Source organism: Electrona antarctica, assembly GCF_951216825.1.
Source record: "Electrona antarctica genome assembly, chromosome: 8".
Lineage (NCBI taxonomy): Eukaryota > Metazoa > Chordata > Actinopteri > Myctophiformes > Myctophidae > Electrona > Electrona antarctica.
Genome location: NC_136789.1, coordinates 8,788,361 through 8,814,009, shown reverse-complemented (window position 1 = coordinate 8,814,009; position 25,649 = coordinate 8,788,361). Strand labels below are relative to the sequence as shown.

General features: G+C 44.8%; 1 protein-coding gene across 1 annotated transcript in view; it reads left to right on the top strand.

Annotated features, from left to right (window-relative positions):
• Positions 1-23,738: 23,738 nt before the first annotated feature.
• The window catches only part of LOC306928088 (uncharacterized protein), a gene marked incomplete at its 5' end in the record, with an annotated part of 99,686 nt that continues 97,775 nt past the window's right edge, over positions 23,739-25,649 (top strand). Inside the window, one exon of the mRNA XM_079508007.1 lies at positions 23,739-23,832. Within this exon, the coding sequence (XP_079364133.1) occupies positions 23,739-23,832 (94 nt within the window). The remainder of the gene's footprint in view (positions 23,833-25,649) is intronic.

The window sequence follows — 25,649 nt, the reverse complement described above, 5'->3', positions numbered from 1 at the left end:
TAATCAAAATAAAAGTAATTAATTGCCTCTGGTGGTTAAGTTAAGTTAAATTGTTTTAGATTCAGTAAATGTAGGCCTACAGTACTTATTTACTTTCTACTACTTGAAAGTGGTGGAAAAAGTACTCGCATGTTTTACTTAAGTAAAAGTATCAATACTGCAATGTGGATACTCTGTTACAAGTAAAAGTCTAAATTCTAAATTTACTTGAGTAAAAGTACAAAAGTATTGGTATAAAAATATGCTTGAAATGAAATGAAATTAAATTAAATTAAATTAAATCTATATTTACCCAGGGTATCTGGGCTAAGCTCAAGAACTTGTTTCCAGCCAGGCCCTGCTCATAGAACACATTTCATCGTAGTGGTTGATGCCTTGTTCAAGGGCATTTCAGCGGTGGTAATTTTAACGTGTCGGACGGCTGGTTCCTTCCGGTATCTAGACCGCGCCGCTATCCGTTCGGCCACCGCTGCTTAAAGTACAAAAGTAAAAGTACACATTATGCAGAATGTCTCATTTCACAAGTTTTCAAATGTATACAAATCCTTTGAAAATAGCAGATCTACAAGCTCACAATGCGTCGCATGGTGTGGTTAATGTATGTTTTGTCCTAAAGGAACAAAGTAACTAAAGTTTTCAAATGCCGTGGAGTAAAAATACAATATTTGGATCCGAGATGTAGTGGAGTAGAAGTAAAATGATTGGAAACTGGATCAATGTAATGACCCAGGTCAATGTAATGTCATGTATAAATGCATAACAAAGTGTCAGATCGTTTCACCAAAGCTTTATCCCATAATGGGTATTTCTTCTTGGCCATATTTGTAAGTATTATAATTACAAGCAATTTCTCAATAACAGACTCTGCCAAAACCTTTTTTATGTTCTGCTGTTTTTCATCATTATGAATATATTGTGATGATGCACATTTTGGACTAGAATGCCCTACTAGCCTAAACCATGTCACTCGTTCCTTAAATGTAATAAGATTTAAAATCATCACATCTGCAAATCAACCGTCGCCAATTAGGACCAAAGAGCACACATGAGCACACTCCTGAACTTAATTGCCCTCCCTTTGCCATAAGAGAAAATTGGCTAAGCTCTGAATGAAATTGATATGAACTTACGTGTGTGTGTGTGTGTGTGTGTGTGTGTGTGTGTGTGTGTGTGTGTGTGTGTGTGTGTGTGTGTGTGTGTGTGTGTGTGTGTGTGTGTGTGTGTGTGTGTGTGTGTGTGTGTGTGTGTGTGTGTGTGTGTGTGTGTGTGTGTGTGTGTGTGTGTGTGTGAAGCAATGAGCATCGGGGGAAGCGAGAGAGAGCGAGAGCAAACTGCACTTGACCGCTCTTGACAATGCTGCTCGCTCCCTGAAATGCACATTGATTAATTAATTAGAATCCCTTATTAGCAAATTGACTGTCTCGGCTGATTATCAAATCCAGTTTCTTTATTAGATGCAGCTGCTGCGCCACTTCCCCGGCGGTATTGTCTTTTCAGTCGGGGCATTATCTTACCAGGCACGGTGCCCGGGACCGCTCCGCCACGACAAGCATCTAGCTCTTGTGAATATGGAAAACGACTCCCTGCGCAATCCCATGGCCACAGACGGGGTCATGTGTTACTCTGTTATGACCAGTGTCATTTTACTCTGCTCCATTCCAATGTGTGTAGCAGCTATTATAGGCGAGTAGTGTTGGGGGAAGTAGTCGCAGGCCGGTTTTCATGGCATTTTGTTGGCTGTCGACTTGTGAAATATTGTCAAACACGAAATGGCAAAACCTCGGGAGAGGATGGTGTGTGGCTGTCTGTGTGAGGACTTTTAATTTGTAACTCGTGCATGCGAGCTATTCTTCTTAACATGTGTGATGTGTTGCAAGCTGGAGGCTCTTATCTTAAATGACGATCAAACAAGGGGATGCTGCAACAATCCTCAGCATTGTTGACCCATCGGTTAATCATATGCCGATGCTGCTGAGCCACAAATCCTCGCATCCTCCACACATGGCTCAGACATGGGCCTTAACCGCGTCATATGGCGGTGTGTCGCGTAACAAATAACTGACAGATGCAGAAGCTCAGAGCACGTCGCTTCATGCCACGCTGCGAGCTTGTACATTTTTTGAAACAATAATTTTAAGAAATAGAAAAGGTTTTGAAACAAAACAAAACCTCTTCAGATTGGGGTCCGCGGCCAAATGCATATTCATTTGGGGCGTCCTTGGCACGATCTATAAGTGCTTGTGGTGAGCTTGTACTGCAGATCGGCTGTTTTCAGGCATGCAAAGTTGAAAGTTGTTCTTAAAATGACACTTTTCATCCTGGCAAAGGGAAGAAAAATCATACCATGATGAAACACACACACACACACACACACACACACACACACACACACACACACACACACACACACACACACACACACACAGAGCGATGGTGTGGATAGCGGAAGCGCTGGCTGCATGGCCCCCGTGTGGAGCTGATGGATATCTAGGTAACATGCCTGTAAGGGCCAGTGTGGGAGCCGCCAGTCCAGTCCGGACTCGGGGCCACATGGACAGACAGGCGTGTGTAGGGCCATTGTGGCCAGTAGCTTTGTCCAGATGGCTCACATACCTTTAGTCATGCTCTGGGTGAGGAATGCGCTCCCTTGGGATGTTTTCTGACCCTGGAAACAACGAGCAACATAAACACCCATCAGCGTCCCCCACCAAACCCCCAACCCCCCCACCCTGCTACCCCTTCAAAAAAAATCTAATCTAATCCCTCTTGTTTGTAACCTGAATAAGGATGTGAGGAGGGGGGAGGGGGGGGGGATATGACAGGATTATTATAATCGCATTCAGATGCTGTTAAAGTGTCTATTTATTGACATTTACTGTAAATGAGTAAGCCATTAATAAGTGGTCTCCATGGCTTGAACTTTGTGCTGAACGGTGTGAGAACTGAAGGAGTGTGCTCTCAAAAGTGACTTGTCATTAGATCAGGTTACACAGAGAGAGAGAGAGAGAGAGAGGGGGGTGAGAGATATGAGAGGGGGAGATCAAATCTGGTTCTAGGCAGTGTAGATTTTGACAGCAAATTTAGATTTAGTTTTAGTCAGTCTTTTGATAAAAAATTCATTTTAGTTTTAGTCACATTTTACTCATCTGAAATGTCTATGTTGACTAAATATTGTAAGATTTTTGTCGCCTAAAATCCTAAAATGTGTGGGCCTTGATGGTGTCGTAATGGCTGATGTTAGTCTTGGTTGCATGCTGAAAATAGCTGATCTGCTATTTTCAGCATGCAACCATGCATGCGAAATGACTTGATTTTTAGTTCTCCCGGATCTCTTCTCCACTTGTCCATCCCTAACATTTTAGTCTAGTTTTTATTTGTTGACGTTGACAAAATTGTCAATATATTTAGTATTAGTTTTTGTCATCATACTTAGCTTAGTTTTTATTACCTTTTTATTTGGTTTACGTCAGTGAAAAAAGGTAGTTGACGAATAAATGTCATAGTTTTGCTCAACGAAATCAACACGTCAGGTTTTAACAACCCTTTTCCTGCCAAGGACCCCTAAATTGATATGTATTTGGCCGCAGACCCCCCCACCTGAACATGCTTTATGTCAGCAACCCTCTGAATAAAAGACTTGACGTGTTAAATAATATTATTCAACATTTTTTTAGATTTTCCAAATTTGTTCAAAAGATTGCAGATGTACATCTCACATGAAGTGAGACACTGTGAGCTTGTAGATTTGCTATTGTTGAATAACCAACACACTTATGGGTAAAGTGCTTAAAATTATTGCGATTCTTTTGTGATGCTGTATTAACTACTACTACTAGAACCCTCCCAAGGACCCCGCTTTGAGAACCACAGTTCTAGGTAATCAGCTTAATTCAAATGGCAAAACCATGAATCCAATAAAATGGGTATTACCCACAAACAAAAATGCCAACTAAAACCTTGGCCCAGAACTCCTGTACAAAGAGCCATCTTGTAAAATGTGGTCTTTGTGAACGATCTTGTTCCATTTCCATCTGTGAATATTTAAAATGTGGATATTTATGTGCCGTTGCAGAAAGTAAATATTCCCCGTGAGTTGGACCTGTCAAGCTGTTCCTATAGCCGTTCCAACATCATTTTGTGAAAGGCAAAATTAGAGCTTGGCTTGTTTAAAAACAAATGTTGTGCTCCTTGTCTGTTAACCGTAGCATTGAGGTTTCATCAAAAGTAACCAAATATTAAGTTTGTGTGCGTGCATGCCTGCGTGTGTGCGTGTGTGTTCCACTAAAGGAGGCGTGTTTGGTTCGATTGTTTGGCTCTTCATTTTCAGAGGTTTTTATGATGCCACAGGGGCAGAAAGTCCAAATGAGAGACAGAAACAAAATGTATTTAAAAAAAAAAGGCAATGGAACATCTTGTTCTTGGCTTAGATCAACTTAGCCAGAACAGACAGAGGGAGCAAAACAACAGCACAGTCATTTAAAAAAAAAAACACATACTTGTTGCTGTAACCCCTTCTACCATTCTCAGCTCTTTGAGATTGTCTCAGGCTTTTGTAGGGTTTTCCATCCAAGTTTTGAGAACGTCTCTCTCTCTGCCACTGGGTTCCCCTTCCCTTTGTGGATTCTTCCGGTCTATGTTCTCCTGCCATTACCAATGAAGGTGAGCCTAATTTACGGCCTTGAAAGAGACTGGATACCGGAGGAATGCATCTGACACGCGTCCTGACAGCTATTCCACTTGCTATCCCACTCCCCAGAACGTCACATTGAGCCCCCACTAAGCGTCTCTCTCTCTCCTCTCTCTCTCTCCTCTTCCTCCCCTTCATCTCCTCCTCCTCTGCCTCCACACACCTCCAGCGCACCGGCGCCCGGCGTCTCCTTCGCTCGCACACATCTGTCGGCATGTATCCGCCTCTCAATCGCTCTCGCTGGGGCCGTGGCTGGGTTCCCCAACAGCTCAGTATGGCTCTTCCATTAATCAAAGACACTTCCAGTGTCCCATTACAGAAACACAGCTACTCGGCCTGTCGAAAGCTGACAGCTCACCAATTCATCTTCTGGGGCGGGGGGGAAGGAGAGGAGGGAAAAAAAGCCATTGTGGTCGCCTTTTACCTGTTCAAGAGAAGGGGCTGTTAAGAGTGGTAGGAAGACCCCTCTGAAATTGTTTTCTCTAGGTCAGGCAAACAACAGAAAAAGGTAAATTGCTTGTCTCAGGTAACACGCGGTGAGAATTTGGCAGCGGGCGTTGAGACGGAAGTAGGGGGCGGGGGGGGGTGTTTGGCGGCAGATGGGGGGGTTGATGTGGTGGTGGGAGGGGGGGGGGGGGGGGGGGGGGGGGGTCAGTGACAGAGAGAAAAGAAAAAAGAGAAAAAGTCAGCCGGATGGAGATGTGTTTGTTAAGAGGCTGATTTCAATGAGGTGGTGCAGTCTGGGGGAGGGGAGGGGGATAAGGGCCGTCTGCTGCCGGTCTCGGCAGAGCATCCTAAGCACGATGCTGACCCTGGCTGGCACTAGAGGTGCAGCTGTTTACATCACCGCTGCTGCCTGCGAGCACATCCATGCCCCATTTAGACTGGGTTGCGTGCCGTGCAGTGCCAAAACCAAGTACATTGTCAGACATTGATTTCACAAAAAAACTGAAATCATCAGACCATTGTTTTCGGAGGAAGAGTCTAAGCCGGGCTTAGATTTTGCCTACACTTTGGAGAGTAACGAATGTTTAGAGCTGAACGAAATAGCTAACTTGGGTTTAACTGAAACCTTTTATGTTGGTAACACATTTTTCAGGATAGAAAATGTGACTGTCACGTTTTCTTTTAAACTGGGTGTGCGTACGTTTTTTTTTTTGGGGGGGGGGTTAAAAATAGCAGTTCTCGTGTGAGGATGTTTTTAAATGTGGATTTATAGCTTATATTACCCAGACTTAAAATAGTCTCCCTCAGAGAGAGAGAGAGACAGACAGAGAGAGAGAGGGAGGGAGATATTTACTGTAGAGTTTATGAGGAAAGGGAAAGTGGACTGTGACAGGCCGCATGCAGCTGAAACTCTGGTTTTGTGGGCCCAGGCAAGGCAGGCATGCAGCGCCCGCAGTGGGGAAATGAACGCGGGCATATTTAGCTCTCCGGCTTGGTGTGCATGCTTGTGGTGTAACTTAACTAAGTACATTTACTTAAAGGACCACTTCACCACTTTTCAACTTCTCTTCCTATAATTGGTCCTAACTAATGTTCATGATAAAATACCACATTTCTTTCTTACTCAGTCTGTGTCTCATAGGAAGGCTGTGGGCAGTTCAGAAACCCGTCCACCAGTGACATCATCGATGGTGAATCCAAGCTAATAGAAATGGCAGGCTTTCTTTTCCTGAAAAGTTGCAATGAAAAAGTTGAAGCCATCGTTCTCACGATAATACAAATTTAAATATATTTGAAAACAAATCTTGTTTAAAACAAAATCTGCCTAATGATGATGTCACTGGTGGACGGGTGTCCGAACTGCCCAAAGCCCTCCTATGAGACACAGACTGAGTAGGAAAAAATTGTGGTGTTTTATCATGAACATTAGTGAGGACCAATTATATGAAGAGATGTTGAAAAGTGGTGAAGTGGTCCTTTAAGTACTGTATTTTTTTTTTGCACAATTTAGATTTTTTTTTCTTTTTTTACATGAGTATTTCCAATTTCCAGTACTACTGCACTACAATTATTTGAAAACATAGGTTACTAGTTACTTTGTAGATTTTGATTATTATTACAAAAAAACATGCATTAACCACTTCAGCCCTATATACATTTTTCCCATTTGAAAATAGCCGATCTACAAGCTCACGATGCGACGCATTGTGAGCTTGTAGATTTTTCAAAAGATTATTTATACATTTGCAAGCTTGAAATGAGACATTCTGCACAATGATTACTTTCTACTTTTGTTACATTAAGTAGCCTACCTTTTGATACCAATACTTTTGCACTTTTACTAAGTAAGTAAATGTTGAATTACAGACTTTTACTTAGTATTGATATTTTTACTTATGTCAAAACTTTGAGTACTTTTTCCACCACTGGTAACGACAACAACACGCTTTTTACGGGTTTCCGATTGTTTCCACATGACGGACACGTTGCCGTCGCCCGCAAAATGTCACAATTAAAGACGACATCCTGCCGTGATGCATGGTGGAGGAGAGAGCTGAGAGAGAGGGCTCTGTGAATGAGCCGGGACAGCTGTTCCCTCCCCGGCGACCCGCCCCTCTCTTGTGATTTGATTGGCCCCCGCCCCGTCTCTGCCATTTGATTGGCATAATGAGGTGAAGGCTGGTTGGCAGTATGCTGCTGCGGGGTGGCAAATGGAGACATATTGTACTGTGTGTGTGTTTGTGTGTGTGTGTGTGGCTGTGGCGATTTACACCCGGACCCACTGGGCTATTAATTGACGGTCTGCAACATGGCATCTGCTGAAATACAAGAGAGAGGGGGGAGGGGTTGTAGAGCGGGCACTACCAGTATGGATGTCTCTCTCTGTCTCTCTCTCTCTCTGTGTCCCCCACTCTCTTCCCCCAGTCAGACCCCAGGTGCACCCTGGGGCCGTGCTTATTAGATTCATTGTACATATATGATTGATTCGGCACCTGAACTGGTCTTTTCACGTGTACACACGCACCACACGCGCACGCACGCACGCGACAACAAAGTACCCCAGCTGGCAAATATTTAACCAACCATGAGACATTCACAGATGCCAACTTCATTCAAGTGGATATGGAAATATAAGCCTTTATTCAGGGGCTGTTTTCCTTGTCAGTGCAGAAGAAAAGCAATTGTTCTCTCTCTCCAAAGACGGCGGCCGTTTTTTTCCCCCCTTCACATTGTTTATTGTTTATGCACACAAAGTATTGAAACGTGATAATTTCACAGCACGTTCTTAGCCACATTACTGTTTCTATACATTGCTCATACTGTAAAATCGCCGGTGTTAATTTGACTCTTGAGACTGTGCACATGAAACTAAATGGACCCTATCGCAGGTCCATTTGGTTCTATTCGAACAGTCTCGGAGTCAAATCAACTCATTGTACTGTGTGTAATAATGTATCGGGGGGTGGGGGGGGAGTGATACTCATTGAACTGACAATTTGTAAGTGTACATTCTACTGTGTGTGTGTGTGTGTGTGTGTGTGTGTGTGTGTGTGTGTGTGTGTGTGTGTGTGTGTGTGTGTGTGTGTGTGTGTGTGTGTGTGTGTGTGTGTGTGTGTGTGTGTGTGTGTGTGTGTGTGTGTGTGTGTGTGTGTGTGTGTGTGTGTGTGTGTGTGTGTGTGTGTGTGTGTCATTGCATGGATGGGGATCATTGTTTCCTCTCGGTATTGCTAACGGCATACTGTTCCCATGTCACGCTTTTGTTTGTTCAGAGGACCAGGGCTAACCTCCTAAGCCGTTTTTTTCCCCTCTCTCTCTCCATTGTGTACATGCGCTAGCATACATAGGCTCTACGGGTCCCCGCAGTGCAGACAGTCCTGCAGGACTAGAGAGTGAGAGAGAGAGAGTTTTGTAAAGGTGATGTTCACTTTAGATAGCCACCCTTCCCTTTTTCTTCCCACGCGAACGCAACACCATTGTCGGGTGAGTCACGGCAAGCAAGCACTCGTATCGATTACTTCTTCACGCCTTCTCACCGGCTGCGAGGACACGGAGAGAGAGAGAGAGGGGAGAGAGAACCCCGACATTCACACAGACGCGTGCGCACACACACACACACACACACACACACACACACACACACACACACACACACACACACACACACACACACACACACACACACGCCTGGAGGTAAACCCCCAGCCACCACCTATATCCCTGTTATCTGGCCGTGATCAGCTGAGCGACAGTAAGTCCTCCATGACATTTCCACGCGACACCCACCAACCCCGGCTGAGGTCAGAGAAAGTCTGCTCTCCTCTGACTAAGCGAACGACCCCTGTCTGACACACAGACACTACTATTTCAGTATTCCGCCCCTCCGGCCAAAAAGCTGTCAGCAGCACATATTTTTTTTTCTTCTTTCCCCCTCCCTCCATGTATTTTCTCCCCCCCCCCCCTCCTCTCTCTCTCTCTCTCTCTCTCTCTCTCTCTCTCTCTCTCTCTCTCTCTCTCTCTCTCTCTCTCTCCCCCCCCTAAGACCTACTTAACTTCATTTCACCCAGACTGTGGAGCACGTTGCGTCTCCTCTCCTCACGGCGTATTAAAGCCCCGTGCAGTTGATCGGACCGCCGGCTGGCATTATCCGGCACACCAGCTCTGTGGCATGGTGACATGAAGCGAGCCACAGTACACTCTGTCATTAAATATATTTCTCTTTCTCTCTCGCACAAACACACACATTCTGACCCGCTGCCGTGCAGGAAAAAGCCCTGATTCAAGCCGACAGGGATTCTTGGCACTGAACGCCCACTCTGTTCAGCTGGCTGTTGTTGAACTGTCATCTCGACTTGCTAAAGTTTTTTTCCCCTAGTAATGGGCTGTTGCACATAAAGCTGGATGTGTGCTTTATGCAGGGTCACAGACGCATGTACACACACACACACACACACACACACACACACACACACACACACACACACACACACACACAAGCGTGTATTGCTATACTCATGAGGACAACATTTTAAAGGACCACTTCACCACTTTTCAACCTACGTTCATATAATTGGTCCTCACTAATGTTCATGATAAAATGCCACCATTCTTTTCTACTCGGTATGTGTCTCCTAGGAGGGCTGTGGGCAGTTCAGAAACCCGTCCACCAGTGACATCATCGATGGGGAATCCAAGCTAATAGAAACAGCAGGATTTCTATTCCTATAATGTTGCACTGCCTAACGATGATGTCACTGGAAGATGGTTTTCTGAACTGCCCATAGCCCTCCTATGAGGCACAGACCGAGTAGGAAAAAAAAGCGGTATTTTATCAAACATTAGTGAGGATATGAAGATAGGTTGAAAAGTGGTGACGTGGTCTTTTTAAAACGCCAATTTAAGAAATGCCATTTTTTTACCCCTTTTGTCTAAAATGCGTCATGTACCGAGAAACGGCCGATGATGCGAGCTTGTAGATGCCTATTTCCTGTGCATGACATGGGTGTGAAACAACACCAAACCAAAAAACTAACAAGGTTTCTGCCCAGCAGTGTCGATATACGGAAACTCGATGCTTTCAGAACAATCTGTTGTTTTGAGTTGTGCCCCTACTTTGAACTATACCGCCTCACACACAACCACAATCTCACTCTCACCCACACGCGCGCACACACAGTCACACACGCGCGTGCTCTCCCCCAGATGAGAGCGAGTTGTTTACTGCAGCCCCGTCGTGCTCCGGCTGGGGCTATTTGGGACGGCCGCGGGCTCTCCATGCACTCTTGGAAGGTGGACGTGCGCTGAATGACAGTGCACGTGGCCTTGTGCCACCGCTGCCACCTGAACCTCCCCGAGTGACCACACACACACACACACACACACACACACACGCAGGTTTGTATTACTATGCATGTGAGGACATCAAGCTTTTAGGACGTGTGTGTGTCTGTCTGTCTGTCTGTCTGTCTGTCTGTCTGTCTGTCTGTCTGTCTGTCTTTATCCCTAAACTTGTTTGCCATACTTTGCTAAGTTGAAAAACATTTTTAAATACTTCAACTTACTAGCCGATCTACACCGACACGTTGTGAGCTTGTAGATCGGCTATTTGAACTATTTCAACAGTAAGATGAAAGGCAAATAAGTTTAGGGATAAGTAGTAATGGGTGGCGAATGGCGATAGATAGCCCCATGTCCTCCTCACAAGTATGGTAATACATACACGCACACGCTCACAGACACACAGTCGCCGAAGTCAGACACATCAAAACAACCTGCCTGTAGCCATCTACACTGTCAAAACGAGGCCTGCAAAATTACATTTTTAACCAGTGTTTTTCCAAGAAGTCTATCCAGAGAGAGAGAGAGAGAGAGAATGGAAGGGGACAGAGAGTGGCGTTAATATTCATCACTTGTGTTATTTTCACAGATGGACATATGTATGTATAACAATCGGCAGGCCCGCCGCACACATTATGCAGACACAAACACTTTGGCCTTCTTTTCTCAGAATAGGATGTTGCCGATGCTCTCGGTACAGTAATTCAGTTCCTGTGGGTGTTGCATAACACTTGTGAGTGCCGCTGCGTCCAAATACTGAAATAGTCACCTCGTCTACTGGCCTGTGCTAGCTCATACTGGTTAGGACAAAAAAAAGGTTCCTCTCGCTTTTCCACACAGACAAACAAGCCTGTTTACTTTGAGCAGCGCTACCCCGGATTGTGACACCGCTAGCTAGCATTGACAGCGCGCCAGTATTCCATGAGATAAGCAACATCTGTGGAATATAGTAGTCAGAAATATGCAGCGATCACTCCACGGATTTAGGGAACTTGCTCTCATCTCTCCTGTCTGCTGTGCGCGTTTTTAGACTTTTGTGCGTGCGCGTGAGCTCGCTCCATCACACAGGTTGTTGACGCTTCAAGTTGCGAGTGGAGGCTTTTTATTGATGCAACAGGTGTTCTGGCTTGTTATGACTGCCGCGTCAAATAAGAACATATCACTTCCCTTGCTTTGCTTTCAAAATGGAAGCTAAAGTTATACACCTTTTGTGGTTTTTCTGTCGCTCGATGGAAGGTGATGCCGATGCATAATGCATGAGGTGTGAGGGAAGACTATGTCTGGCTGCTTTTTATAGACCTGCTGAAGCCCTGCTACTACACACACACACGCGCACGCTTGCACACACACGCGCACACGCACACGCCTGAGACAAAACCATCCCACTCCAGCATGCGCTCTAACCTCTCTTACAGATCAAGAAACCGGGAGCTGAAGAAAAACAGGAACAAGGCGAACTGGCAGCTTTGTCAAGAATAATATATATAAAAAAAACAACGGCACCACAAAACAGAAATGTTGACGTGCTATTTTCAGACACCCAAAAAGAGTCTGGCGCTTTTGATGTGAAAACCAAAAAAAGTCGGTGAGAGATGATGGGGGAGAACAGAGCGGAAGAGAGATGTATCAGAGACAGACAGATGCAGGGTGTAGAGAGCAAACGGTGCTTGTGTTTGTCTCTCAAATGGAGTTTATCAGAATGTCTCTCTCCGTGTGATGTTACATGCAGCCCTTCATCTTTTTTGTTCAAGTTTATTTGTCTGCCGTGTTGTGTTGTGAGTGCCTTAATGGCTGAATTATACTTGGTTGCACACCGGTGCTTGCGCCAAAAATAGCCGATCTACAAGCTCACAATGCGTCTATTTCCGGTGAGCGAAATGTCGCACAACAAAGTATAAATCTGGCACAACTCTCAGACGAGACAAGGCCGTCATTAAACGGGGGGATTACAATGACACAGCCTCAAACTATAATCCTCAGCTTTTAGCTGCCTACTTTGCTTTGCAAAACCCATTTGCTGCCCTCAGATGTTTTGTCCTTTTGCCCTTGCAAATATATTTTTTCAACCTTTTTAACTTTAACCAACCGGGTGACTAAGAGTAAGTAGTTAACAGCGGAGGAGGGATTGGGGATCGTGCACGACATATTAATTACAACCACAGTCATGAACTGGGAACTACTGGGCAGTGCCACTGGAATAGGTAAAGCCAGTGGTCTGTGTTCTTGCCCAAGGGCACCTTGACGGTTTGTATATTTATTTATTTATTTATTTAATTTTTTTGGAATGGGGGTAGTGGATCATGCATCTCATTTAATTCCCTGGGCAAAGTTTCCCCCTGCCGCCAGTGTGGTGATTTTGAACCGCCGACCTTCTGGGCACAGGGTCGGTTTGCGAGATGGAAGCGAGGGCCGAAGGGAGAACGCAAGGACGTGTCCGAGAGAACATGCTCTGTGCGTACTAGCTGTTGTCCAGAAGGTGGCATACTATTTCCCTGCTCCGGTTCATCCCCCATAACTTTATTGCCTCTGACGCGTGTACAGTATGTCTTCATATCAAATTGTCAATGTTTAAAAAATGGCTCAAATCCCAACTCACCGCATTGTGACATGTTGTGAGCTTATAGATCATGGGCTATTTTATACATTTGTCATGCTGACAAAGTACATACTGTAGGTGGTTACATTCAGAATCGTATCTTCTAAGCATTGCAGAGATGCATGTGTCAAATGGCTTTGGGTCCTATACTGTACACATTAGAGTTCTATTGACCTCACGCACGCACGCACACGCACACAAGCACACACACACTCTCTCTCTTATGGCGGTTTGCTGATAACCATGCTTTGGATGTTAACAAGTATAAAGCGCTTCATTTATTTGTGTGAGTCTGGCCTTTAAGCAGATGTTGCAAACAGTTCTGGTAGAAAGCCTCTAATGATCAAATTGTGTGTAATATGTCCTCAGCGTAGCTCAACATCCTTGAGTACTACTGTAAACGGAACATCTTTCTTAATTTGCCGTTCACCGACTCCATTTTAACTTCTTTTAAACCGCTCTGCTCGTTCCATCTAGGGTTATTTTATTTTTTTCTCCTTTTGATTAAATGCAACCCCGTCTGGCATCTCTCCAGATCACCCCCCTTCCCCCCCCTTCCCCCTCCGGGAGGAATTGAGGGTGGTAATCTTGGTGGCATTATAAATAACGGACAGTAGGTCTCTCTCTCTCTCCCTCCCTCCCTCCCTCTCCCCTTTGGGCTCATTCTCTCCATTCCTCTCCTCTCGCCCCCCTGACTACTCATCTATGCTCAGCACGAGCGGTGCGGCGTGCGCGAGTGTGGCTGGAATTTATATCAACGTCTCCCTCGCAGGGGGAGACGGGTGGGTGGTGGGGGGGCCGGAGTCATTGATATGTGCGGGAGGACCTGGGATAAACAGCCCTACGCCAAGCGGCGTTACGCCGCCCTGCGCTTGATACATTTTGATTGAGCACAGACAGAGAGGAGAGGGAGGGGGGAGGAGATGGGGAAGCAGGCGGTGGGTGCAAATCAAATTGGGGAGGCTTTAAAAAGGGATGAAATGGGGAAGTGGGCGATTGGGGGGGGTACAGGGGGGCGGGGTGATCCTTCTTTTTTTTTTCACCTGCCAATACCCCCAGCCTCACAAATTGAATACCCGTGTAAAATGTTGGGCACCGTGCGTGCACAGCTGCCAGTCCAGACATACAGTATACTGTAGATATAATCGTTTTGTGTGTGTGTGTGTGTGTGTGTGTGTGTGTGTGTGTGTGTGTGTGTGTGTGTGTGTGTGTGTGTGTGTGTGTGTGTGTGTGTGTGTCTGTGTGTCTGTGTGTCTGTCTGTCTGTCTGTCTGTCTGTCTTTGGGTTGTTCCCCCCCTTCTCGCTTCATAAACGATGTGTGTTTTTGTATTCTGGGTTTGGCTTTCTTTGTCTGCGTCCTGTTTTTTTATTTATTTTCTTCCTCTCCCCTCCCTCACCATCCCTTTGTTTTATAGATGCCCCCCCCACCCCTTTCCCTTCCCTCTATGGTTGTCTGTGTGACTTGGTCGGCCCCTAATGGACTGGAAATTTCTGTGGAAAAAGACCCTCATCTCTCTTTCTCTCTCTCTCTCTCTCTCTCTCTCTCTCTCTCGCTCTCTATGCTGTCTGTCCGTGTCTCTCCCCCTCTCTCTCTCTCTCTCCCTCTCTCTCTCCTCCTCTCTCTCCCTGTCTTGCTTGGGAGCCGAGAGGAGAATACCAAAATGAGAGGTGGCGGCAGGCAGCACACTGCGCCACTTATGGGCTGCATTAGGATCAACCGCTAAAGTGTCAGTGAGTCGACTGGCACATCATTTTGGCTTTGTTCGCTATGACAGCAAGTGCATGTCTGCTGTAAGTGCCGAGGTGATCCCCGCTACCCATTGCAGTCATCCTGAAACATATCTGACTGGGATCTAACGTTCTAGGCTCTGAACCCAATTTTTTATTTTTTTAGTGCATCATCCGACATTCCATGGCCACCTTTTACCACTCAATCATCGATTTTTTTATTCACAGTTTAGTTCGGGTTCTTTCGTACACAGTTTAGCCTGATTTCACCTTCGTTCAATATTTCATTGGTTCTCAAACTTTTTTCATGTCAAGGACCACCAAATTGTACTGTATTCGGCTGATGGCTGATACAAGCTCACAATGTTGTGCACTTGCAGATGGGCTATTTTCTGCCGTACAACTGATGTACAAAATAGAGGTTTTTGTGCGTCATTCACCAACTTTGCTTGGGATATATATCTAACTTTGCAGCATCTGCATTATTTATGCACTGAAAGTATTATTTTGTGATGGTTTTGCCATACGATGAGAGTGAATGGAAGCTTCCGCTTCCATGCTCTCGGGCGGCGCACAGAGGCAGCAGATAAAGATGATGGACAATATTTGGACTGGTGCCCAGTTACAAGTAGCTGTGTAACCCCAAGGTTCTACCAAAGTTCAACATCCCTTTACCTAACATCCTAGCCTCGGGACGGAATGTTTTCTTTTTTTTTTTTAACCAATTTTGTTTTTGTAGCATGTTTAAATGTCAAGACAAGTTATTCAGTGATTCCCCTATGGCATGCTCTTGAAGCATTCATCAAGTCAGCAAGTCAGCAGCAGTCTGGAGATAATATGACAAATGAGGTTTTCAGTTTGAACGTGTCAGCAGTGGTGGAAAAAGTACTCAAATGTTTTACTTAAGTAAACGTATCAATACTGCAATATAGAAATACTCTGTTACAAGTACAAGTCCGGTATTCAAAATGTACTTGAGTAAAAGTACAAAAGTATTGGTATCAAGATATATTAAAGTACCAAAAGTCGAAAGTACTCATTATGCAGAATGTTCCATTTAAAGTTTTCAAATGTATAAAAATAGCAGATTTACAATGCGACGCATTGTGAGCTTGTAGATCAGCTATTTACAAATGGCCAAAATGTGTGGGTTGAAGTGGTTAATGTACGTTTTATTTTAATAATATTCAATCTACAAAGTGTCTAGTAACTAAAGTTTTTAAAGAAATGTTGTGGAGTACAATATTTGGATCTGAGATGTAGTGGAGTAAAAGTATTGGGAATACTCAAGTAAATTACAAATGCCTCCAATTGTACTTACCGGTTAGCACAGTACTTAAGTAAATGTACTTTACACCACTGAGTACCACCGGAAAAAAGGAAAAGACACGGCTTACTTTGAGCGACACATTTAGGTACCGCAGATAACGGTCTCCCACACTTCATAACATTATAGCACTTTATTTCTATTTACTCATTTTGAGCACTGCCAAGTCCTCAGTGCCAGGCTTTTTTCCCCTCGTATTCACAGAATATTCATCTTCACTACGATCGCATTTGTATCGGTTCAGTAGTTAGAGCCATGCAATGGCGGTCGGCGCTTCAGTGGAACGATACAGGAAGAGAGATGGACGTTCTAGAAATGTATCTAACATGGACGTGTTTTGCGAGGCGAGTTTTAGCAATTTCCTTGTTCTCAGCTTCACTGGGACTCGGAACGGTGGATCAGAGGTTAGCTAAGAGCGCCATCTAGTGGAAAAACTACAAACACAAAAACACGTGATTGGCAGTAAGGGCCTTTGTCTTGATCTGACACACAACCTGTGTTTATTTAACGGCTGAACAGAGCAACTGTGGGATTCATACACACTTCTCTGTTAATTCCGAGGCCTGTGGCTCCACTCTGCCTACTTTTAAGTAATGTTCCTCTTTTTTTCCTCTTAACCCCAGCCTTCACTCCTTGCCCCATGCTTTATTTAAGAACATCATTTCAAGTCGTTTAAAGTCTCCTTTCACGAAAGCGTGGGGTGTATGGAAAATAATAAAATAAAATAAAACAACAAAGATGAAAGGAGGGTTGAAGAAAGAGGACAGCGCTCAAGGCTGGATTTGAGAGGGAGAGCAAACGAGATGTGAAGTGAGGGATGTGGAGTGTCTGCAGTTTCTTTATATTTTGTCATTTTTGTTTGGACGTGGTGAATGTGAGATGTTGATCTCGACGAGTGTTCCAGAGGCTGCTCTGGTGCGGAGGAGTCAACAACACGGGCCGTTTTGGGAATTAATAATGACTGTTTGGCACCGTCTCTGTCGAGTTCTTTTCAAAGACGACTTCGAATAAAGTCGCGATGACTCAATGTGAAAAGTCCACTTGTGGTCCTTTTGAAACGTTTAGTTTTTTTGCTGCTGTTGTTGGTAGATTCTTGGTGTAGCTTTCACCAAATATCTTGCTTCAGCTTTCTTATAGGTGCCACATTGTGAGTGAAGGGGTTTGAAGGATGGGTGGGTGGTTGCGGGGTGTGTGTGTGTGTGTGGGGGGGGGGGGGTTGTCTTGCGATTAGAGGCTGTGTCTCGACAGCTGCTGTGCTAGCTATGATGTATGGCCGAGCAAGTCTACCGGCAAAAAAAAGCAAGAAAAAAAAAAGGAAAAGTTCAGAATTATATGAGGCAAGCTGTTACGGCTCAATAACACAGGCCTGTAATCTACTCGCGTTTCAAGCACACACACACACACACACACACACTCATGTACACATGTACACACACACACACACACACACACACACACACACACACACACACACACACACACACGTGCGTGTGTGCACAGTCCTTGGTGGGGCTGCTTTACGAGGAAGCACACCACATGAGGTGTTCAGCATATGTTTTGTTGACATGAATTTTAAATTTATTGCCGTTGTCAAAAGTGACTGTTGGACAAAGTCGATTATTAACTGAGTAAATGGCCTGAGAGAGTTTTATGTGAACTTCCTTAATGGGTACACAGAAGGTCTGTTCGGAATCCTCAGGAGTGTGTGTGTGTGTGTGTGTGTGTGTGTGTGTGTGTGTGTGTGTGTGTGTGTGTGTGTGTGTGTGTGTGTGTGTGTGTGTGTGTGTGTGTGTGTGTGTGTGTGTGTGTGTGTGTGTGTGTGTGTGTGTGTGTGTGTGTGTGTGTGTGTGTGTGTGTGTGTGTGTGTGTGTGTGTGTGTGGGGTGTGGGGCAAATTTCTCGTAACCATGCACCTTATGTATATACTAAACTTTTACTAGTCTGCTCATATTGATATCCGACACATCTGACCTTGTGTTTTCCTTGTTCTCTTCTTTTCCCCTTTCTTTAAAACTGCAAAAGTTTGTGTTACAGAATTTAAACCATTTTTCTTATTTTACTTTTTTTTAATATCCGTAACACATTTTACTGGAGGTATTTCCCTGATTTAAAGAGCCATACAATTCGAGTATCAGAAAAACTGCCGATACCGCCTTAAAGAAAATCGGTATTGGCGAGTATGCCAGTCTGATACCATGCAATTTATCACATGATGATATCTATGTCATTTACATTAATCAAATATTTTGTATTTTGAATGCTTCAGTTGATGATGCACTACTGTTGTATACTGTACTATTTATTTACATAACTATTTTACAAAGTTTAACATTAAGCAATTTATTTGTATTCCTAATTCAGTGGTTCTCAAACTTTTTAAAGGACCCTCATAACTCTCAGACTCTACAAATAGAACCATATGGACCCGCATTTGCTTCCATGTGTACACTCCAGAGTTACATCTGATTCGGTACACTATCAGGACATTGGGAACCCCCTCAAAGAATCCGGAGATTCCCTGGCCCCCACTTTGAGAACCACTATCCTATAGATATATTTGTGAGCCAACCACTCCAGTGAATGACCGCGTGTGTATGTCTGTCTGAGTACCATGTGTATGCATGTCTGACCATGAAGCCTCAACAGCTGCAATACCTCTGGGTGACCTACATTCAAGTGGCGCTGTTGAGCGCACACGCACACACACACACACACACACACACACACACACACACACACACACACAGCCTGCACACATGTGTGATTTTTAAATTACACACTGTCTGTTATTGAATATTTACTCTATATCGACTCATACACAAGTTGTGTATCATGGGAATGGGTATTGGGGTGGATGGAAATGGTATGGGTCCATCTGTAGTTAAAATAATGACCCTGTTCATAAAGTGCAAGTCCAGATGTAATAATAATAATGTATTGCATTTTTATAGCGCTTTTCTATGTGCCTATTCAAAGCACTTTACAATGGTTCATTCATATATTGGGAGGTGAAGCGGCGAACAGTCAACGCCGGCGTCCTCACTTCCCACTTTCACAAGACAGCGCCAGCCGACTCATTGGAGTCGATGTAGAGTTCAGTGTCTTGCCCAAAGACACTTTGACATGTAGACAGGAGGAGCCGGGATTCGAACCGGCTCCTCCTGTCAAGAGGTAGAGCCGACCTGCTCTACCTCTTGACTATGAGCCACAGCAGAGATGTTATCAGATAAGGTGATGTGAGACTAGGTAGCATGGTAACAGTGCACTTCTGTTGGATACTAGTACTCTTAGGTAGCATGGTAACAGTGCACTTCTGTTGGATACTAGTACTCTTTCCCCGATGCAAACGCAGTCTGTTAAATTCATAGTTCATAGATTATAACACACACACACACACACACACACACACACACACACACACACACACACAGCATTTATGGTGGAGATGCATGACATGGGCCCCTCCCTCCGGCTCCTGTAATAAGTCCATCTATTCCTTATCAGTGCCCTGTCCATCCGGGGGCCACAGTGCTCAGATTGAGGGCACACACACAAAAGCCCACCTGAATGTGTGTGTGTGTGTGTGTGTGTGTGTGTGTGTGTGTGTGTGTGTGTGTGTGTGTGTGTGTGTGTGTGTGTGTGTGTGTGTGTGTGTGTGTGTGTGTGTGTGTGTGTGTGTGTGTGTGTGTGTGTGTGTGTGTGTGTGTGTGTGTGTGTGTGTCCTTTTAAAGTGTCCCCCCTTTCTGCCCTAAAGGCGTTTTACAGGGCTTAATTACTTACAGCTTGCCAAAGGGCTCTCTCATTCTGACTTCTAGTTTGTGGGTCTTTTCCACAAATCCTCCTCCTTGCTACGTCGGATATCGCTAATCTTTTTCTTTTTTTTGCCTTTATTTTTCTTCATTCTGCCTCTTTCCTTTTGCTTGTTTGTTATTTTTCTTCATTCTGCCTCTTTCCTTTTGCTTGTTTGTTGTTGTTGTTGTTTTTTCCTTCCATCCATCTTCCTCGTCCACTACTCTTAGTGTCTGGTCCACAAAGAGGTTTTCCGTCAATTAATCTTCATTCAAGTCACACACTACACTTCCTCGCTTAATAACTCTAGCTGCCATTGTCATAAGACATGCTCTTCTCTCTCTCTCTCTGTCTCTCGCTTTATTTTTCTCTCTCTCTCTCTCTCTCTCATCCTTGCCGCTGCTCCTTCCCCCCCACCCCCCACCCCCCCACCCCTCTCGAAGGCACAAAAGAGAGCTGTAAATCAATTTGCATTCAACATCTGACATCAATCAGTCATGTTTTCGGAGCTTGGCACATCCTCCTTCTCTCTGCTTTCTTGTGAGACACCGTAAGATGGATGGCTGTCATCTCCCTGGAGTTGAAGCGGATCTCCTTATCAAGGGCATTGTTTCCCCAAGAAGAACGCTCCTCCATGGATCCTTTCTGTCTGAGTCTGGGCTAGAATTAAACGGGGACTGAATGACGTTTGTTCCTGTTTGTCGCTTTGTCAGCCATTAGACCACATTCATGTGAATGTAGAAATGTACAATTATTATAGTTTTACACAATGCTGCCCCTTCTCCGTAGACACATTTTAACCCATTTAATAGATCTGAGGACGCATCTGTGTCACCTTATAGGTTTTAACCACTTTAACCATTATTTTAAACTTAAAATAGCAGATCTACAAGCTTGAGTTTGTAGATCTGCTATTTTTGATAAACGCAAATCTTTGAATATATATTCTTTCACAGTGAATGTTTTGAACTCAAATATTTCCTTCTAGAAGACATTTAGAAGACATTTGTAGAATCTGGTCTCAGGTCTTATCACTTCTATTCCCAGGTTTACCATATGATATGATGTTCAGTGATCGGTGTCAATATAGACATATTATAATAATAAATGGTAAATGGTGCATTTATATAGCGCCTTTATCCAAGGCGCTTTACATAGATTGTGCATTACATTCACCCATTCACACACACATTCATACACCGATTGCGGCGGAAGCCATGCAAGGTACCAACCAGCACATCGGGAGCAATTTGGGGTTCAGTGTCTTGCCCAAGGACACTTCGACATGTAGCCAGGAGGAGCCGGACCGCCGACCCATGGATCATTGGACGACCTGCTCTACCTCTTGAGCCACAGTCGCCCTAATACATTGATTAACATGATTAACTACTCACCATAAGCCCTACTTTGCTTTGTCATAGAACTGTGTCGGACGATAATAGCTGATAGACAAGCTCACAACGTGTCGCATCGATGGCATTTTGAGCTTGTAGATCTGCCATTGTTTTACTATTTGGGGAAATCGATAGTTTTTTGATTAAATCATTTGGTTTGATTAACTGTTGCGCTCCTATAGTTCTGATCAATGAAAACACTCACAATGGGTTCAATTTAGACACCCCAGGCCTCGGGGGGTGCACTGCGTATAGCGTCGGTGGTTTCTAATCAAAGGGTTCTTTGTTTGATTCCCAAGAGAGGGAACATACTTCTGGTTGCGTTTTTTGGTAATTCATTGTCGTCAAGGTTAGTACCGTTAAGTTTGGTCATGGTTTTGGTGTGTTTGGGGATGGACAGGGATGGCATTCACCATTCAGCCTGTGGGCCTGGGCCTGGGAAATTGCAGACACACGTTCACAAGTCTTTTTTTTAATAACTTGAAGCTCCAAAGAGTGACATGTATGTTTGTATTTGTGCTGGGGTTGTGAGGGGGTAAAGAGAAAAAAAAGGGGGTTGAGAACGCTAACATATGTCCGTTTGTTTCTCTTGAGGCATGTGTTTGCAAGGAGGTGCAAACAATGAGGCAATGACGTCTCTGAGAACAATTACTCAATGCTTTAAGCATGCTAATAAAAGCTAATTTGGCTCCCCATTTGCCTAACGAATTGAAGGTGATGTTTTGGAGTCCTGTCCCCTCCCTCTACACTAGGTTTATCAGTCAAACAACAGATGAGTTTAACAGGGGTTGGTTGAGTGTTTCCTCAAGGACCCCCCCCCCCCTCCACACACACACTCACACGCACGCACGCACGCACGCACGCGTGCGCGCCCCACTCTCTGATACCCCAATCTACACTGTGAAATCCCCAGTGATTTTTGCTTTGGCAATGTAAACGTATGTTTTCTCATGTTGATAAAGATATTGAATTGAATTGAATTGATTTAACTCTGAGAGTGTACAAATGGAACCATGTGTACACTTGCAGTGTTACAGTTTTGCAGTGTTACATTTGGTTCCCAACGAATCAATAATTTAGGTAGGGGACACCCTGGGGGGATCCCAGGATCCCACAGGATCCCACAACCAGTGTGTTACTGAGTTCAACGTTTTAATCATCCTATTCGACAAAACCCCTCTGTGCCCACTGCCTGTGTGGATGTCTATCAAAGCTGAAGTGGTGCGATAGACACCTTTCTGAGCATGTTCGTGCAGTTACGTGTTCTGATGTCTCGTCTTCTTTCAGAGCCTGAGTATTTGAAGTTCTCAGGAGGCTTAAGGCACTATGCCAGGGTTGTTTGGCAATTCATGTCACCGTAATTGCTTTGGGGCACTTTTCAGATATCTCCCAGGAATAATAGTCCACACTTCGGCCCGAGCCTTGGGGTCTTTGAGGATTTCCTAGCGGAGACAAAACTTTCGAGGTTCATCTTCCTTGTTTTTTTATGTCGTCTGTTGTTAGCTAGTTAGATACATGTACACTTTGAGTCTTGTCCCGTGTCATCAAACACTGTAACATAGTCCTCAACACATTGTTTATAAATGGGTCATAATAATGCTGTCTGTCATGTCAGTGCTTGGGTCCAGGCCAGGGACACCCAGGGGGTCCTTGACTTGAGGTGTTCCAGGGGGTTCACAGGAGGCGCTGATATGCTCTTTCATTTTATCACCAAATATCATGCATTCATTCATTCATTCATTCATTCATTAATTCAGCAGCAATTAGTTAATATAGTATCAAATGTTGTATGGGGTCCTTTGTACAAAGGGTTCACGGTAAAGTGTATATTATTAATGGAGGGGGTCCTTGACATCCAAACTCTGCTACACTTATGCCATATCACAATAGTACAATATCCAAAATTACAGACAATATCCAGTCTAATATCATGATATGGATATAATATTTATACTAAGGATGTCCCGATCACGTTTGTTTTGCTCCCGATCCGTTTCCGATCATTTGAAAATGACATGATCGGCCACGATTTCCGATCACGTGATCGGATTGGGACAACCCTAGCGTTGAGTGATCTTACAGTATAGCAAATAAGGTCACAGTCCGGTGCTCCCTCCAGGAATACACTTGAGAAGGTTTTTGCGTTCATGTTTATTTTGTATGTTCTTCTGTTTGTTCTTCAACATTTTAGTGTAGTTTTTATTTGTTGATGACATTTTTAGTCTTATTTTTAGTCATCATAGCTTAGTTTTAATTTAGTTTCCATTGAGTTTTCGTCAGTGAAAAAAGGTAGTCGACAGACTTTCTTCGCCATAGTTATTAGTGGATGAAATCAACACCGTGCTTCTCCCCAGGAGACATTCCTGTTGAAGCAAGGTCCCTGTAGAGACACTGACACTGAGGTGTGTTTGTTTTCTCTCTCTCCACCAACAGGAAGATGCACAGCGGAATGAAGACCTACGGCTGTGAGCTGTGTGGGAAGAGGTTCCTGGACAGTCTTCGTCTACGGATGCACTTGCTCTCGCATCAGGGTAAGAAACAAACAGATTTCTCATCGCATTTTTCTTTTCTTGTTGTGTTTCTTTTTTTCTTCTTTTTCTTTTTTTTTTTTTTACCGACCCATAAAACGGCAAAAGACTTGAAAGGGCTTGTTTTCCAACCGTTGGTCTAACGGCAACTCTTGCACTTAATACTTTTATAGACGTGACTCAATAGGGACGCCCGGGGTCTCGGTGAAGATGCTGAGCTTAGGAGCAGCATCACACAACGCTTTTAAAATAACACTCAGCAGTGAGGCTAGCAGTGTGGGCAGACAGTTGAGGGATCATGACACGGACTTGGATCCATTACTGTTTGCTACATTCATATGGAAGGATCGCCTAGTGCACTCCACAAACAAAAAGCAATTTTTGTCCTTTTTAACTACGTGAACCCTAGCGTCACTATTCTGGGCATGTCATAATATGGCACGTTTGTGGTGTAAAACTGAGGATCTACAGCTCACAAGTGAGCTGTAGATCGGTTATTTCCAGGAGATATTTGTGTAGATCGGTTATTTCCAGCAAATATATTTGGTGTAGAAGGAAATTAGGAAGAGGGCCAAGCATGGATCCCTGGGGGACCCTACCCTACTCAACTTGAGTATATATAGAGGTGTTTAAGTGGTCAAACCTGGTGAAACGTCAGTGGGAGTCTATGCAAGATGGCAGCCTAGCATCGGTGTGCATTATGTCCTGCAGCCTGGCTGAGTGGCTCTGTCTGCGACATTGGCAGTCTGAGAGCCGTGTAATTCAACACACAGACTGTATTGATCGACCCGGCCTGACACTCTCGCTCCTGGCGGTTGCCCCCCCCCCCTCCCTCCCTCCACCATCATCACCACTGCAAGCCCTCCCTCCACATGCTATGGGGTCTACTTAGCACAGTCCTGGTTTTATGGGCCGGCCTTTCTTTTATAGGCAACAGGAGCTTCTCGCTCCCAAGGCCGTAAGTGCAGAGGGTTTATGGAAGCTCTGTAAAAGACATAGGACTGCTGGGGTCCCTGTGAGGGGACCTACCATCCACCCCCCCACCCTCCTCCCCATGCACGCCCACGCCACCACCAACCAAAGCCATCCACACACCCGACTCCACACGTCCCAGTGACCGGCACACTGTCCCGCTCCCGTCAGCCATAACAGCATGAACAAAAGGGGGACCAGTTCGTCTCCGCGGGGAGGTTGCCGATCCCGTCAATGTATACACAGCCGCCGTCTCGCTTGTTTGTTGTTTCCGTCGCGACATGGCAGGAGCGTCGGCGTCAACAAATCGCCCTCCCGCCCCCTCTCCTCCCTCGCCCCCCTCCTCCCCCCGCCCGCCTCCTGCTCGAGAAACCCCGCCGAACGGTTAATTGCGCGCTTCATTTGTCCGTTCATAATCCGGGGCGAAACTTTAAAAAAAATAACAAAAAAAAACCTGACTGAGATGGATGGTGACGCTCTTCGCTGTGCAAGCGGCAAACCGGAGATGAATGACAAACTCACGCTGTGCCAGTGAATTGGCTCCGCACACAAGCACAGCGTGTCGAGGAAAAAAAAACTGCTTCAATGGAATATTTTGTTTAAAATAACTCTTCCTCCTACCCCGCCCCTCCTCTTTCACCCAAATCCCTCACGCAAAAAGTACTGTATGCACACACCCCTCCAGTAGTCTCTGAAAGGCACACACGAGCTTCCTCCCCCGTCACATTCATAACGGGAGTATTGGACAAGCTGTGACATTTATGTATGTGATGGGTGTTATAAAGACATGGTGGGGTCAGACTAGCCCAGCCAGTTGTCCCCGCTCACAGCCATAATCATAGACTCTA